Source organism: Paramormyrops kingsleyae, chromosome 19, assembly GCF_048594095.1.
Source record: "Paramormyrops kingsleyae isolate MSU_618 chromosome 19, PKINGS_0.4, whole genome shotgun sequence".
In the NCBI taxonomy this organism is placed as follows: Eukaryota; Metazoa; Chordata; class Actinopteri; order Osteoglossiformes; family Mormyridae; genus Paramormyrops; species Paramormyrops kingsleyae.
In genome coordinates, this window is record NC_132815.1 from 21,313,725 (window position 1) to 21,331,213 (window position 17,489).

Consider the following 17,489-nt stretch of genomic DNA (forward strand, 5'->3'; position numbering starts at 1 on the left):
TTATCAATGGTTGAACTGCATTATACACTACAGTACCTGGCCAAAAAAAAGTCGCCATTTCAATTTTTCATTGGACCGTCTTTAGCTTTGATTATGGCGCACATTTGACATGGCATTGTTTCCACAGGCTAATGCAACATCTCACCCTTTATTTTCTTCCAGATTTGCATTCATTTCTCACCGAGGTCCTGTATTGACAAGTGAGTTGAACCACTCCATAAAGCCTCCTTCAGCACATCCCAAAGACCTTCAATGAGGTTAAGGTCACAACTCTGTGGTGACCAAGTCACGCGTGAAAATGATTCCTCATGCTGCCTGAACCACTCTAGGACAATTCGAACCCAATGAATCTTGGCATTCTTGTCCTGGAATATGCCCATGCCAACAGGGAAGAAAAAAATCCATTGATGATGGATGGAGGTGAAACCTGGCCATTCAGTAGATTCAGGTACTCAGCTGACTTTATTTTATTGCTGCATAACGTTGCTGAGCTGTAATAATAATCCAGTCATTGGCTTTTAAGTATTTGCTGATATAAATTCAAATAACGACAACGCCGGGCAGCGTGGAATGAAACAGCAACAGAAAATATAGAATCTCATTAGAAATCTCAGTAGGAAAAAATCTGAAAGACAACAGAAGAAAGAAAATTTTAAAAAAAGCTTTTATGGTAGTTATAGAAGGGAAAAGGGTTACTGGCAAACCCTGCAAGGGATTTGTGTGTGGAGTTTTTGTGGCTCTGTGCCCATCATCAGATGGTCACTGGTTCAAATCCCCTAGTTGGAAGAATGATTTCCCTCCAGGGATCGGCTGATACTGCTTCCGCAATTGCACATTGCTCTGGATAAAAGTATATGATATGTAATGAAAAATATATGAATGTAACTTCAGAAATACAGTCACTTGTCACTTGTACAGTGCTTGTCCATCACGGTTAGGAGAGCCAGTGGCAGACAGCGTTTCGGCCTGGGGACAGCAGCCATGGTGTGGATTAGGGTTACATCTGGCGTTGTGCTAATTCCACCCCCTGGGGGGCACAGGCAGCACCCAGGCACAGATGGGAGTTAAGAAACATAGTGGGTTCCTACTTATACTGAAGTATGACAGACATTCATAAACACATAAAGCTACTTGTAGAGCAGTGCATTATTCAGGGTAACATAGACTTAAATAGCAGGTTGTCTGTCTACATTTAAACAACAGCAAGGGGCAGACTGGCACACAGAGCTCTCCTTAAAGGCCTTATTGGCTTCTGTTTGTTCAAGGAATTGCAAGGTCTGCATTCTGTGAACTGGGTCTGCACACTTCAGGCTAGAAATGCGGCGATGTGACATTTTAATGGCGTACGAGTGGGTAGGCCGATTCTGCAGTTTGTCTGGAAAGGAACACGCAGCGAGTGAACAGACCCTCAGAACCGGTGCAATGTGCTCATAGTTTTAGCTTCTGGTTACAACTCTCACTGCAGAGGTTTCGAGTTTGTCACTGGTGTGCAGTTTGTGTTCATTTTTCGGCGGTAATGGCTATCGACTCACAGGATTTCTAAGCTTCATACAGCAGATCATGAAGAAGGCCATTATTAACTGACAGAAGTGCAGTTTTTTTTTAGTTTAAACGTAGGTCATTTTCACTTTCTTCTTTCGAAAAAGGACTACAGGTCAAGTATCAGCTAGTTTAATTTAAAAATGATGTGTAATTGACATTAATGAAAATGAATGGATGCCCTTCCCAGGAAGCACGGAAGCACGTTTATATGGAACTAGAGCATAATTTTCCTGTAAAAACTAAAATGAAAGGGTAGATGGGGGCACTAAGGAGCAGGCTAATCACTTAAGATAGTTTCCATTAAGCACATTAAGACATCGCGCTTACTTTAAACAGCAGTGTGATTAATGGCCAGAGCTAAAAGTAAACATTACACAATCCCACGGAAAAAAAACACACACACATTTACCTCTTTGCAAATCTTATCACAAGACAGACGTTGTTGCTGGAGCATAACCTTCAAAGCAATGTTATGGTCATGTATTTCTAATGGTAATGTTAGGATTAAATTAATGAATTTGGCCCCTTTTTATTTTTTAATTTAAAGATCGGTTTGTTCACCATAATCTCTGGTCGGCTACTATTGGGCGGCAGTGTTACATGCTACACTCACCGTGTTAATTTAGTGATAAAATCATGCGGATATTAATGCAAAACCTTCGATATCTACCACGTAAAAATTTCACTCGGATGATCGAATTAATTTGTCTGAAGAAAAGTAAGTTCCCTGCCTAAGGCCAAAATACCTGATTAGCTTTGGTGCTGCTCCTGTGTTTGTTGTCTATATGACACAGGATCACAGGTCGCCACGCTTGAAGACTTTATTTGAAACGACTCTATTGAAAGGCTTCAACTTTCCTCCCCAAAACATTATCAGCCGAAGATTTTTCGCTTATGTTTCACGCGAGCGCCACCTTATGGAGTTAACACCAATTTTCAGTACTTTGTCGAATTTAAATTTTTATTTGTACAATTCTGTTTTCTATATCTTATAAACAAAATAATATTGTTTTAAAAGTGAAATTATATGAATTCTATCTATATATCTAAATTTCTATCCAAATAGTATAGACCTGCTAACCATGACTTTCCTTATATTTCCAATGAAATAAAGATACGCGTTTGGTGTCACGTTTTAGCGTATTTATTTGTGTCTTTTATTCAACGCAACTTGTACATTTTTTCATCTGCATACGGCAAAAGCATCAGTTAAGTCAATGGAATCTTCTGTTTAATACATCGTATAACTAGTATATATGGCACATAGAAATAATAAAAAAAAAGACAATAAGACAGTGGTTATGTTATCCGTCTTATTGCAAATGAACTGTAGTTTGCTTAATTCGGAGCATTTTTACCTCAAATATAAAATGTCACACGATTTTGTCTTGTGAGTGAACTGCCTACTTTTCCGACTAGACCGCCCTGTCTAACTATAGAGGATTTCACTTGCATTTAAGGAAGTGTTTGAAAATAATCCCCGACTAAATAAACATTACAAGATCTATCGCCTCTACCTCAAAAAACATGCAGATCAGAAACAAGTTAACAGTGCTCATTCTTAAAGTCTACATCATATCAGCCATCAGACGGAAAGATATGTTTCCCTACGGAACACTTAACAGGGATTTGACACTTCATGAGGGAGATGACAGGATCTCTCGGATTCCCGATCTGAAGCTGCCGATGTATTTTTACGGATCACGATTCAGCAGTTTATATGTAAGTAAACCATTTGTGTCCGTTGGGCTGTGTCGGTCCCCTGTGACCAGCTTTTTGTCTTTGTGCAGGTGGCCACCAACGGCGTCATCTCCACCCAGGTCCCACCCCTGGAGAGTCAGTACGTGAACAGCGGCTTTCCCCTTGCCTTCCCTGTTATTGCGCCATTCCTGGCCGACCTTGACACCAGCCAGGGGAGAGGGACGATCTACTATCGCGTGGAGGATACATGGTGCATCTTGCAGCGGGTCGCGAAGGAGGTCCGGAGTGGCTTCCCCGAGGCTCAGTTCATGCCCTCCCATGCTGCCATTATCACCTGGGAAGATGTGGCATCTTACGAAGAGGTTACCACCCACTACAGTGCATCTAGTATGGTGAGTAAAACCTACATCGCTATTCCGTGTTTCACGTGGATTTTGGGTTATCAGTGACTGTTCTGTACTGTGCATTAATACAAGCAGGTAGGGTGAGTATAGTTCAAATTGGACACTTGCTGAAAATTTGTTTTCTGGAAAAATTTACAGAATCATCTCAATGTCTTGAATCCCAACTTGAATGCCCCTTGAACACTATATAGAAGAGAAAATAAAGTATTACTAAACACATATATTAACTGCAAAGGTTAATTTTCCCATTTTGGCCGGTGTCCAGTTTCAACAATGTTGAAACTAGTTATTGGTCATTTATATGCTGTTTTAGCATCACTGCACTGTCTGAAAGTAGGGCGCTGTTGCTCTGCTGAAATTGAATGCATGCCAGCAGTGACAGTGTGTATAGCTGTAAAGCATATTGTCACAATTTGTCAGAATACTTTGAGGCATTTGCTTATTTCCTGGGAGCAGTCAGGAAGGCTGATGTATCAGCCGGAGAAGAACTCTCTGCAAGATTAGTTTGACTTTGAATGTACGCTGAAAGTAGACAAGTTGATATTGATGGAATACACTAAGGCTCTGTCACAGGTGAAGTAATTTAATTTCCTTTGTTCTAGCTGAACACATTTCAGGTGGTATTAGCCTACAATGAGACAGAGTCATACGCATTGTTCCTGTATCCAGAGGGTGGATTGCAGTTCTTTGGGACAAGGCCGAAGAATCCCTACAGCACTGGCTTGGAAATCCCAGCCCGAGTGGGATTTAGCAGGGGGGGAGTTCCCGCTTTCACAGTGTCCCGCGGGGAGGAACTTTATTACAGTGTTGCCAACACAGAGCGATCTCTGAAGGACCTCTACCAGTGAGTCTCTGACCTAGCATGAGCGAGTGCCGGAAGCACGGGAGTGCCAGATACACTGGGAAAGGCGTCGGTAGTTAAAGTCTGTCACCTAACACCGATGTTCAAAAGTCGTACTGCACATGATTTTGGCGACTTAACTTGATTCGCTCCCGGAAAATATGAGACGCTTTAAATAGGCTAAAGAGAGGAAGCTGTTTAGAACCACATCGTTAACCTGAACAAAGAAAATGTATCATAAGCATAAATACATTTTGGCAATGAATGGTAGAATGCCTCATTAATTTACATTATTTTTTCTGCCACTGTACTGCTGTGATTTTGACCCAGTTTTCGTTCTCAGGCAGGGAAATGCAGGCTGTCCAGGAGTCTGGATCTTCCACATCGGTAGTAGATTCTCTTTCCAGAATGTGGTTCCTGCAACAGCACCAGCAAGTCAGGAATCATCCAGTGTCGACTTCAGCAGGATGGACTGTGCAGAGAAACTGGCCTATAACCCTCAACATGAAGACTTTTCTGTCTCATCATCGCATCCTCATCTCCTGTCTAAGGTTCTGCCTCCATTGTTGCCAGAATTTTTGAGGCAAGAACTCTTCATCTCCAGTAGGGGGGTGCGTGAGCCTAAAGTCCACCTCAGTGGACATGGTGGGAAGTCTGCCCTCCACCTTCCATCTGATACATTTAGTGGGGATGAAGACCTGGACTCAGGGTCTGGAGGTGAGCTCGTCATTGAGTGTGAAAACAAATGGAGACTCATTTCTGTCTCAACTAATTAACCTATGAGATCAAGGCCTGGTATTAAGGTAGGGGACTATTTAATTGAAATGAACATTTCATTTAGCAGTGGTGGAATTTTCAGGTCCATAAAATTAAAAATCCAGATCAAGATTTTGTTTCAGCCAACCAGTACAAAAAGTCACAGTCACAGAGTACTCAATTCGTTGGTTGAAACAAAGCCTTGATCTGGATTTGTACTTTCTGGACCTGAACTATCCAACTCTGTCATTTAGTTGATCTTAATATCATGTCATGTCATTTCATCATTGCTCAAAAAGCATTATCACTGTTTAGCAGAGTTTAATCCTTTGTTCCCTCGTTCCGTGCTGTTTTCAAATATAACACAGAAATCAAGGAGATGTGTGCCTGGTCCCAGTTTCATTGCTCACAAGACGGCTACTGCATGGACTATCCCACAGGACGTTGTTGCCACTGTCAGTCTGGCTTCTATGGTAACGGGCAGCAGTGTCTGGCAGAGGGTGAGGTTCACGTGATGACCTCATATGCCCCTTGAACAAAGTAGATGACTATCCCAAGAAAGGTTTTTCAGGGCAACTGGACTTATTTAGTTCTTTGAAAATGTTTCACCCTTCAATCCAGAGGGCTTTCTCAATTTCCCAATTCATTAATTTGGATTACCATGACCTGGATGACTGAGAATCTTCACAGACGTGAAGTAGATGACTGCTCCAGTTAGGAAGGGACTTTTCTGCAAATTCACTCAGCAGTGTGTTGATGTCTTGCTTTCCAGGCTTGCCCCAGCGTGTCAGTGGAAAGGTGAGTGGCCTTGTCTTCGTGGGGGACACTCCAGTGAAGCTGGCCAGCGTGGACCTGCATGCCTATGTCATGGTAGTGGATGGTCGGATCCATGCAGCAATTAGCCGGATCCCTGAACCAGTCGGATGGGCTTTGTTACCAGTAGTCCCCACTGGGGCGGTCTTTGGCTGGCTGTTTGCTTTGGAACAATATGACCATCAGAATGGTTTCAGTATCACTGGTAAGGTTTTGAGCTATTTCATTACTGACATTACAGGTCACATCTAACGCATCTTTTTACCCTAATGCATTTAGGATATTTGCACTTTGGTTCCTAGAAACGTAAAGCCTTCAGCTCTGTGGTAAATGCTTCATTTCCTCCTCTGGCTCAGGTGCTGAGTTTACATGCCACACAGAAGTGATTTTCTACCCGGGCAACAAACATCTCACCATTGTTCAGGAGGCCCGAGATCTGGACCCCCACGGTTACCTCAGCATGGACACTCTTATATACGGCGACATACCTAGTCTGCCACCTGGTACCATGGTGAAAATCAAGCCCTACAAAGAAATATACCATTACCACTCATCAGGTACACCTAAGGCCCATACTCAGTTATCTTTTGCATTCAGTGCCAGCTGTGAGTGAGGTGATGATCAGTTTAGAGTATTTTGAGTAATGATGTGTGTCTCCATGGTCCAGCGGCAACCTCGAGGTCGATGCGAGAGTACACAGTTCTTTCACCGGAGGGTGGGTCAGAGACCTTCTCCTATCAGATACAGCAGAATGTGACCTTCCGGCACTGCCCACACGGGCCCTGGACGAGCCCCGAGATCCAGCAGCTCAGCACAGAGCTGGTTATGGTCCTGTATGAGGAGACGGAGAGAGCACTTCGATACATGATGTTAAGTAAGGTTGGCCCTGTGGAAGGTGAGGTTCCAGGTACATATGGGTCTGTAGTTTGTACATGGTGAGATAGTGACTCTGAATGCACTTTTTTAAACCTAAAATACTAAGTATAATATAAATGTAGGACTTGTTAATGGCTTGTGGGTGCGTTACTTGCAAAAGATGTTCTGTGGACAGAAAAAAAATTATTGACTCAGAGAGATAACCAATCAGATTGTAGAGGAGGTGGGTCCAAGCAACTAGAGGAGGCAGGACCAAGGCAAACTCATTGGTTATCGCTCTGAACCAATCATTATTCATTCTGCCCTCAGGACATTTTTCTGTAAGTAAAACTACCACAAGCTAGATAATGTATGGAAGCTGTACCTCATATAATAGGATACCATAGTATCTACTTTGTCACCAGCTTGTATTACATAGAATATTAGAAATTCATATTAATGGAATATGCTATAATAGGTGTTACGTAGATGTAGATTAACATTAGTTAATGATTACTGGTAATAATACAAAGAAATAAGGAAATGGGCAGGAGGTAACAGCCATACTACATACTCATATGATTCTGAGTAAAATATGAATCATGATTTTTTTTCACCCAGAATTGAGATTGCGATTTCATCTCACGATTCTTGAGCAATGTATTTCTCTTATGAAGATGCAAAAACAATATGTAGAGATACGCAAAATATCAGTTAACACACCTAAATTGCCGGCCAAAATTTAAACATTATCAATATTCAGAGTTAGCAGCACCAGAGCTAAAGACACGAGCACTGAAATAATGGGGATGACTGCACTGAAAGATCAGCCATTGGTCTAAAGGCGACATGTTCATAATCCATTATTAAGTCTGGTCCGTAGATCAATCTTTTGTTTCCACAGATTAAAAAAAATAATGTAATGTCATTCTGCTAATCTGTGCCGGTAACCTCTACTGCTCCACCAAAGAGAAAATATTGGCTTATCCTGTTGTGATTCAGCTTTATTTATTGTGATACAGTATAATATTATGCTATTTTCAAACTTTTCTTGAGTGAAATTAAAAGGATAGATTGCTGTTTGTAAGCTCAATAGATTTGAATATGTAGTACTTTTTACTTTTGATACTTAAGTACTTTTAAAACCAGGTATTTTTTAGAGGTCAGCCGCAGACAGGTCAGCCGCGCAGAGGTCAGTCGCGCAGAGGTCAGCCGCAGACAGGTCAGCCGCGCAGACAGGTCAGCCGCGCAGAGGTCAGCCGCAGACAGGTCAGCCGCGCAGAGGTCAGCCGCGCAGACAGGTCAGCCGCACATAGGTCAGCCGCACAGAGGTCAGCTGCAGACAGGTCAGCCGCGCAGACAGGTCAGCCGCGCAGAGGTCAGCCGCAGACAGGTCAGCCGCGCAGAGGTCAGCCGCGCAGACAGGTCAGCCGCGCAGAGGTCAGCCGCAGACAGGTCAGCCGCGCAGAGGTCAGTCGCGCAGAGGTCAGCCGCAGACAGGTCAGCCGCGCAGATGTCAGCCGCGCAGACAGGTCAGCCGCACATAGGTCAGCCGCGCAGAGGTCAGCTGCAGACAGGTCAGCCGCGCAGAGGTCAGCCGCGCAGACAGGTCAGCCGCACATAGGTCAGCCGCACAGAGGTCAGCTGCAGACAGGTCAGCCACGCAGAGGTCAGTCGCGCAGAGGTCAGCCGCAGACAGGTCAGCCGTGCAGAGGTCAGCCGCAGACAGGTCAGCCGCACATAGGTCAGCTGCAGACAGGTCAGCTGCGCAGAGGTCAGCCGCAGACAGGTCAGCCGCGCAGCATCAAGACGGAAAATCTGAGCAGAGCGGTTCACCCGAGGAGGCGTGACACGGGGTTGCGAGTGAACGTTCAGCTCCCTGCAGACCTGGAACGCCCACCAACGGGGCACCGCTTGACACTCATCATGTAAAAGATCCCTTACATACTACTTGGGATAATATTGCAAAGTCATATCTCGAAAGAAAATCAGTATTATAATTTATATGTGCAAGAGTGGAGGTTACCTGAGAAGCAGTGACCTTTGCACTTTGACCTTCTGCCCATTCTCAGAGCTCCAGCTGGTGAATCCTTGTGTCTCAGAGAACCATAATTGTCACTCGGAGGCACTCTGCCTCCCCGGCCAGGGGCTGCGATTTCACTGCCGGTGTCCCCTGGGATACCACGGGGATGGACATAGCTGTCATGGTAAGAGTGACGGGACCCTGCGGGGGGTGGAGTGTGTGTGTGTGTGTGGGGGGGGGGTGTTCAGGAAATATATCTGTATGGATGCTTGTAGGTTAGAAGCCATAATGAGCATTAGAAGGTGGATGTCAATGAGCACTGATGTGGAACGCCAGAAGGTGGCTATACTGTAGGAGTCCAGGTACGAATTTAAGGATATATCTCAGGGACAGTGTGTGGCTCAGTGAGCTAAGCCTCTGTGCCTGTGATGAGAAGGTCCCCAGTTCAAGCCTGGCCTTAGTACAGCTCCCTGGGTGCTGCTGTGGGTGGCTGCCCTTCACTTCCATGCTTGCTTTCACTTATGGAGAGCAAGATCCAAGAAGAGAATTTTCCCATTGGGATTAATAAAGCATAATCATTTCAAACTTACTCATGGCAAAAGCCTTCTGCATCCTCATTCTGCATGTCTGCATTGCCTCTCCTGCTAAGGGCAGTAGTGCATCTAGTGTGATACTTACACTTTCTGATTCTTACACAAGAAATCTTACAGCAAATTTGTATTATTCCATTATAAACCTAAAATTTGCTACATCAAAAGCACTGGGGTAGTTTGCAAACCCCACAGACTGTTTTATTTACAAGTTAATAAAACTGTTACATACATGTAAATGAGTGTGCAGACTTGTCTCGATCTGAAAATCTCACGCCAGCCATTTGACCAAAGTTGGTGACACTGCTGCTGCCCCTGACTCCCCCCCCCCCCCCCCCCCAGACTTGGATGAGTGCAAGGAGGGCCTCAGCGACTGCGGGGATCACTCCGTGTGTGTGAACGCCCCGGGTGGCCATCACTGCCAGTGCCACAGCGGGTTCGAGTTTCGCTTCGACAAGCAGGCCTGCGTAGGTGAGCGTGAGCGGCAGGTGGAATCTGACTGCCCTCGGGGCACAAAGACAGATAAAGCAAAGCTGCCAGTGGTTCATAAACAAATCAGTTAAGGGCCATTATTCAAAACCATGCATAATGCAAAGCATGTACTTCCCACGCGGCCCCATGGTATTTTGGTGCCTATGTTTGCAGGTGACACTGTTCATTGAGTATTAATGCATGTAACTCTGCCTTGTTTACTCTGTGACAGATGTTGATGAGTGCCTCTCCCAGCCGTGCCACCCCAGGGCCACATGCTCCAACTACCCAGGCTCCTTCGAGTGCCGCTGCCATCCTGGTTTCGAAGGTGATGGCATCGCATGCCTGCAGCAGCAGAGTAAGAATTTATACAGTCCCATTCGCCCCCTAAGCTCCATGACATTTACTCCGGAAAGATGGATGTGCAACGATGTTTTCTTTCTTGTTTCTTTCTGAGATTCTTGTGTTAAATTCCAATTTAAAGACCTATCTGTGTTACATAAAAAGAGGTACAGAATCGCATATCAATTAATTATAGCAATATGTTAGACCAGGGGTCTCCAACTCCGGTCCTGGAGTGCTACTATCCAGTAGGTTTTCTATCCAACCTGCCTTCTGATGAGCCACACCTGTTTTTGGGTAAATACCAGGAACAGGTGTCACTCATCAGAAGCACGGTAGGATAGAAAACTACTGGATCGTAGCTCTCCAGGACTGGAGTTGAAGACCCCTGATATGAAAAACACCACCGACATAATAAAAAAAGTCTAAATTTTAGGCTGGACACAACAGTCACTTTTACATGTGAACAAACTGTAGGAATTCAATTAAGAATTAGACTCAAGGGTGTTTTTCTGGAAGTTCACTCCATCACTGCTGGACAATTAGCCCCCACATGACCCATATGATCTTTTTAACAGTTCCAGTGGGGTGAAGGTCAGAGGACTGTACAGTCTGCATCTCCACTTTCAACTTCCCTGTAACTTTCTTCCTCTTCAAATAGCTCTTACAATGGGCACATTGCTTGAAGTTTAACCAGGAATGCTAAACTACAGGGTAACGTCTGACTGGCAGTGTAGCTGTGTTCCACAGTCCTTGTCAGAAGTCCGCTTGCTCTTTTTGTTGGGCTTTTCACTGTGAAGTGGACCGGAGATACTGGGAACTGCTACAAAGACAACACAACACAAGCAGATTTGCCCAGGGGCATGAAATCCGGCATTTAAGCCACAAATACTACTGGTCAGGAACACATGTAAATTATATTCCTCGTAGGGGCTTTGCCTTGATGTAACGTTTAAGTTGATTTGTCCAGCTCTGCCAAAGCCAAGCCACATCTATATTTGAGATAATTATCCAGTGAGAGGGAGACAAGCTATATTTGCTGTCCCTGAGGCTGTACATGTGAATCTCTGCCTTGAACCATTTTAACCTGCCTTCTATTCCACTCTCAGGGGTCAGAAATACCTGATGCTGAGGACAAGCACTCGGAATTAACTCTGTTTTGTAACAAAAATCAGCCAGTGTGGGCCAGGCCAAGTGTTAAATGTATAACAGGTTGAGTCTTTTTTTTTGTTCTGTACATTCCAATACAAAAATTAGTTGCCGTATTGCACTCCACAAAGGAAATCGCAGCTATGGTGTGAATGCAGGACAGGAGGGAGATTTAATTACTGAAATCCGCAGGAGATTCTGCTGGATGGATCATGCAGCTGCTTTGGTGTTTGCTCGGTGTGCCTGCGGTCCGGAGTGAGGGACGGCAGGAAACGGCCTGTGGGCGCCAGCGCGACAAGCCGACAGCGCAGAATGGGGACCAGGGAAGCTCACACGGGTACCTGCCGCAGTGTGACTCCCCGGCCCAGTTCAGCCCAGTGCAGTGTCACCGTAGCTCCTGCTGGTGTGTGGACGGGGAAAGCCAGGAAATCATCGGGACACGAACTCAGGATTCCGTCACACCTCCCTGTGAGTCAGAAGGCCTCCATGGCACAAATCACACTCAGGTCCCCTACATGGTGTAAGCATGCACAGTGCAGTGAAGACGTCAGCTAAGACGTTGTACCAATGAGCTCATGTAAATATGTTTATATTGTATAAATCTCCATATATCATCTTTGTGTGTATATATACATACACTGTCTGACCAATAAAAAGTCACCGTTTGAATTTAAATCTACACATACTTAAGAGCCAATTATTGGATCATTATTACAGTTCAGCGACATTATGCAGCAATAAAGTGAAATCAGCTGAGTACCTGAATCTACTGAACGGCCAGGTTATCCCAGCAATGGATTTTTCCTTTCCTAATGGCATGGGCATATTCTGCAGTGATAATGTCAAGATTGATCAGGCTCGAATTGTCAAAGAGTGGTTCAGGGAGCACGAGGAATCATTTTTACACATGATTTGGCCACCAAAACCCCACTGAAAGTCTTTGAGATGTACTGAAGAAGACTATCATCAATACAGGATCTCGACAAGAAATGAAATCTGGATGAATAAAAATGTTGAGATGTTGCATAAGCATGTGGAAACAATGCAGTGAAGAATGTGCATCATAATCCAAGCTGAAGGCATCCAATGAAATATTAAAGTGTGTGACTAGTCTGCTCATAGAGCTGCATTTCCTGTACATTTGACAAATAATGCTCTTCACCTGACTAGGTATTGACACTGTGGCCCCGCCTACGGAGCGACACCAGCCCCGCCCCACCATGACCCTCCCCCTGGCCTCTCCTGCTATCTTGTACACCCAGGGCCACCATATTGGAATTGTGCCTCTCGATGGGCCTCGCATGAATAAGGAGTCCGCCTCATCGCTACTCTGGCTGCAGGTGACAGTACAATGGCTTGTCTGTGAACTTTATGGAAAATTGGGCCCCTCTTCTAACAGCGGAATGAGGTGATCTAGGAGAAAAGAACATGGATTTATTGCAATAGGGTTGATGGTTTGAGTATCTGGTTGGCGCTGCCACCTCTGGCCCTGAACAGAGCATTTGACCAAAATTGTTTCAGCCAAAAGTATTAAACCTTGTGCAAAGCATTTTCCAAAGTAGCCAGTATCCTGTTAAATTGCAGAGATTAATCTCCAGACTCAATGGTGGTTATTATTTCAATGAAAAGTATCCCAGTGGTGTTATGCTATTGGTTGGTTACTGTTAGGTCTGTCTGCTTGATTCGTTGACCTGATATTAGTGGTTGGTCACTGTCCAATCTGTCTCTTCTGACCTCAGGGCTCCATTGTAGTCGGAATCGGCTATGACTGCCAGGAAGGGATAGTGTACTGGACCGACCTGGCAAAACGGACCATAAGCAGAGCGAGATTGGAACCTGGGGTGCAGCCAGAGGTTCTCATCAGCACAGGTGAACCTGAGACTACAAGAACCCCTTCAGCCCAGCTCACATACGCAGAACCACTAACACTATACGTACCACGCCTAGCACCGGGCGTTTGGACATGTTCTCCTTTGACCCAGTATTGCTGACACAAGCTTACAGATGAGGTTCACATCATAAATAAAAATAACTACTTACAGTCAGCCTCTATCAGCCAGAAAACACTGCATTTCCTCTTTGATTTAATACAGACTCCAACACTGTAGTATTGAAGTCATTGGTTTAAATAAATTCCAATATGATTAATCAGATCAGTTAATAAAATTACGTACTGTATTTTTCTAAATATAATAAAATGCCAGCTGGAAAAAGGGGTGATGTTTCAGTGTAAATAAATCCCAAAATGCCGGCTGAGATAGCAGCCATCTGCAAACTTACTGTAAATGTCCAGGGTTGGTGGCACCTGAGGGTTTGGCGGTGGATGCGGTGCGTGGGATGATGGTCTGGGTGGACAGCGGAGCAGACAGGATCGAGACTTCAGGCCTGGACGGCAGGGGCAGGAGGGCCATGTTCCGCGATGGTCTGGTGAACCCGCGAGCCATCGTCGTGGATTCCAGCGGCGGGTAGGTTTCCCGCCCCCAAGTGGCCTGAATTGAAATTACAGTTAACTGGCAACATAAGCATTGCGTAGGTTCTGCACTTTGCATTGTGTTCCTGTCTTGGTCACTGCCTCGCGTTTCAGTCGGCAGAGTATAAAGGCTGCTTTGAGAAACCTGTGCTTTTCGCTAACTTTATTTTATTAACTTAATTTTATTAACAGTACAGCATCCCCAAAGCGTTGTTTAATCAGACTTGTCTAACATGTGGAATGTATGAGTGACAGAACAGACACACATCCTGCAGCAGGACAAATAACAGGCTAAGAGGCTTAGCAGCCACGGCTAACCCACCCAGACAGTGAGAAACAGAGATGAAGACCACAGTCAGGGAGGGTGGGGGGAGTTCATTCACACTGACTCCATTTTTGAACACTCTTTTTAATATTATAGGTGGTATCCAGTGTTCTATTGCAAAATATTTATGAGGTCATAGACGTATTCCATATGTAATGTGATGTGATGTGATGATTGGACTCAACAATGGACATCACAGTAAGGTAAGTTTTCCAGATGAAGGATCTCCAACACAAAAGTTTCAAAGGGTAACAAAACCCATGGCAGAGTGGCCCAGTGGGCGTGACTGTGATGTCACCCTCCAGGGTTTCTTTCCAGCCCCAGGCCCTGCGTTTGTGGGGTCTGAACACCTTCCTATCTTTGTGTGCGTATCACTATTGGTCATTTCAGGTCCATAAGCTATAAATCCGCACCAAGATTTTGTTTCTACCTACCAGTTGAGTATTCTGTGAATGTGACTCTTTATACTCAGCTGGAAGGTATAAACAAATTCTTGGTCTGGATTTGTATCTTCTGGAGCTGAAAGGACCGACATTGGTGGGTTTCCACCAACATTCAAATAACATCGAGCTTCACTGGGCTGGCGTCTCTGATGGGCTCATAGTGTGTCAGTGTGTACCATGTGACGGACTGGCATCCCATTCGGTGTGCTTGGCAGATCTATGTACTGGAGCGACTGGAACCCAGAGGCACCCAAGATTGAGAGCTGCACGGTGGAGGGTCAGCTTCGGAAGGTGCTGGTGCATGACGGCATCCAGCTCCCCAACGCCTTGACCTTCGACGACTCAGCTCGGCAGCTGTGCTGGGCAGACGCTGGTACAAACTCTATTTATTGGTGCTTAAACATGAAGCTTTACAAAGACAACATGACTGAACTGTGACTCATTTAATCTAGGAAACGGGAGAAATGCAGGAAATCGCTGGAAATCCTTTCCTGCTCAATGAAACGTAACACTAACTGTTTTTGTTTTTACTGGAACTGTTGGTTAAATCTTTATTCTTAATGGGGACTTTGAAAATATCCATTTCGCCACCACACTGTTTTGTTGTATTTGTGATGCATTGCCACTTGCGCAACATCAAAGCCAAAAGGGTGAATTCCCAGCTTATATCCCATAATAGCAAAGCTTCACTGCATATTATTCACCTTTAGGTTTGCTTTTGTTTCCCAAGAGTATTCACAAGGTGCTGTGTAGCGTTCAAGTAAATAAACTCCTTAGCTTTAGTGAGTATTTGTAAGTAACCCAGCTTTGCTAATGAAATGCATTCACTCAGGCACCAAGATGCTGGAGTGCATAGCATCCAACGGGACAGGGAGACGACAGCTGCAAAGGACTCTAAACTACCCCTTCGCTCTGGCGGTCCACGCTGGACACTTCTACTGGACAGACTGGCTCAGGTGCGTCTTAACTACAGATTGTCTGTATTTTTAAAAAACTAAGTGCTTTCTCAAATTCATTTTAAAATGTTCTCCCACTGATTTCCACTATGCCATGAGTTCTAGCATTTAAACTAATATTGAAGTAGCCATTTGGTATAACAGCATCCAGGCCTGTTAGAATCTTATATACCTGGATCATGTCCCCCCTTAGTCTCCTATGCGCGAGGCTAAACAGATTCAGCTCAGCTAACCTCTCCTCATAACCACAAGTCAAGTAAAAAGAATCACAGTCACAAAGTACTCTAATAGCTGATTGATTGAAACTATGCAGTACTCTGCTTACACTCCACGCTAGGAGATACATGAGATGCTTCAGATATGGTTCTCATAAGAGGATAGCAGCTACATCACACATATATACCTGGTTTTATCCAGGGATGGCATCTTGGCGATGGACCCAAACAGCAGTCAGTCCCCGGATGAGTACCTGCCCGATCAGAGGCACCGCCCATATGGAATTACTGTGGTCTCTCCTCACTGCCTATCAGGTAAGAGTCTAGCTACAGTCTTTCAGAAACGCCCAGCCTCCTGTGCCCAGGCTTACTACCCACAAGGTGTCAACAGAGATACAGAAGGCTTTAAAAGTTCAGCTGATGATATGCTGCTTTTAAGAAATGAACCAAAACGTGTACCATGAGGTCTATAAACGTGTACCATGAGGTCTATCCAACCTGGGATGTCGACCATTAAATAGACACTGTTGTTTCACCAGCAGATCTATTATTTCTGAAGCAATCGCTGTTGATCTTTTTTTTTTTTCTTTCCCAAAAGTGGTGCCCTTGATGTTTACTTTAGTAATAACCAATCATGGATGGATCACTGATTGTTCTGGAATCTTCTGTCTTTATGATATTATGATTATCTCACTTAAAAGTTTATTCGAGGAAGGAAACAAATAATGTCTGCAGCCAGAACAACTCACGAGGCGAGGGTCATGTGATGGCAGGCATTTACATGCATTTCGCCAACAGGCCGGTCACGTGACGGAGTGCCACAGCCCTTCGCTTCAGGGTGGGGACAATGAGGGGGGGCGCTGTAACTGTCGAGCGAAGCCTGCAGATGGTCACAACTTGCTCAGCAGAAAACCATGTGGATGCTCAATGCACAGACTTTTAAAAAATTAAATATTGCATTAAAGTAGCTCTTTTTCACAGATCCATTTATCTTTATGTAAATAACACCACCCATCTTTTATAGTTGTTTATGCAGCACAGGGTCTCAGTTTATAAGACAGACAGACTGTATGATAGCAGCAGACTTCCTGTTGTCTTCTCCGAATATAATTAGTAAAGCTTCACAGAATTACCCAGAATTCCATTCATGGGTTTCCCTGGCAACAAAAGCTCACGGTACAGGTTGGGCAGTTTGTCAGTCTCCATTGCGATTTAAACGTTGATGAATCAGTCACTCCACAACACCCTCTTTCATCCAGCTGCAGTTCCAATCACTGACCTTTGTGTTTCAGCGATGAGATTGGCTCCCTTTCCCTGAAGATGTCATTGGTTTCCATCCCAGCCCTAAATCTGATCCTTCCACAAGACCAAGTCAAAGCTAGTTAAACTGGCACTTTGTTAGGCAAAGGCAAAGGACTGATCATCTCTCTCTACTAGATGAGATCCAGTATTCGTTTTTCCTTTGGTTAATGTTTACAATTCAAATGCTGTATTTATTACCGGGTAGTCGGGCGCAGAGTGCTGTCCACGTCGACTACAATGCCTACTGTGGATCGTAATATTCACACATCACAGTGAAAACCTCCATTGCGT

General features: G+C 44.6%; 1 protein-coding gene and 1 long non-coding RNA gene across 6 annotated transcripts; one reads left to right on the plus strand and one right to left on the minus strand.

Annotated features, from left to right (window-relative positions):
• The first annotated feature begins 2,661 nt into the window (after positions 1–2,661).
• LOC111859948 (nidogen-2) lies at positions 2,662–17,266 on the plus strand. 5 transcript variants are annotated; one of them, XM_023843139.2, is made up of 19 exons: positions 2,662–3,264; positions 3,333–3,635; positions 4,250–4,491; positions 4,832–5,205; positions 5,613–5,744; positions 6,017–6,262; positions 6,414–6,614; positions 6,725–6,952; positions 8,985–9,119; positions 9,868–9,996; positions 10,229–10,354; positions 11,680–11,955; positions 12,658–12,827; positions 13,227–13,356; positions 13,781–13,952; positions 14,941–15,098; positions 15,558–15,681; positions 16,099–16,211; positions 17,189–17,266. In XM_023843139.2, exons 1-19 carry the CDS (start codon positions 3,070–3,072, stop codon positions 17,212–17,214), a joined length of 3,480 nt encoding a protein of 1,159 aa, XP_023698907.2. In that variant the 5' UTR covers positions 2,662–3,069; the 3' UTR covers positions 17,215–17,266. The 5 variants fall into 5 exon arrangements, with proteins under 5 accessions (XP_023698907.2, XP_023698906.2, XP_023698905.2 ...); XM_023843138.2 differs by lacking the exon at positions 17,189–17,266 and adding an exon at positions 16,695–17,080; XM_023843137.2 differs by lacking the exon at positions 17,189–17,266 and having other exon boundaries at positions 16,099–16,446.
• On the minus strand, positions 4,483–17,276 carry LOC111859949 (uncharacterized). The gene is made up of 3 exons (XR_002841929.2): positions 17,176–17,276; positions 13,768–13,976; positions 4,483–4,905 (listed from the first exon to the last, which is right to left on the minus strand). It is a non-coding gene; the product is annotated as an uncharacterized lncRNA (long non-coding RNA).
• Positions 17,277–17,489: the final 213 nt, after the last annotated feature.

Excerpts from the sequence above, each read along its gene's own strand:
- LOC111859948 (XM_023843137.2), top strand. The coding sequence starts at position 3,070 with ATGCAGATCAGAAACAAGTTAACAGTGCTCATTCTTAAAGTCTACATC. Across the intron at positions 3,265-3,332 it reads CACGATTCAGCAGTTTATAT|GTGGCCACCAACGGCGTCAT; the intron begins GTAAGTAAACCA and ends GTCTTTGTGCAG. Across the intron at positions 6,263-6,413 it reads GAATGGTTTCAGTATCACTG|GTGCTGAGTTTACATGCCAC; the intron begins GTAAGGTTTTGA and ends CCTCTGGCTCAG.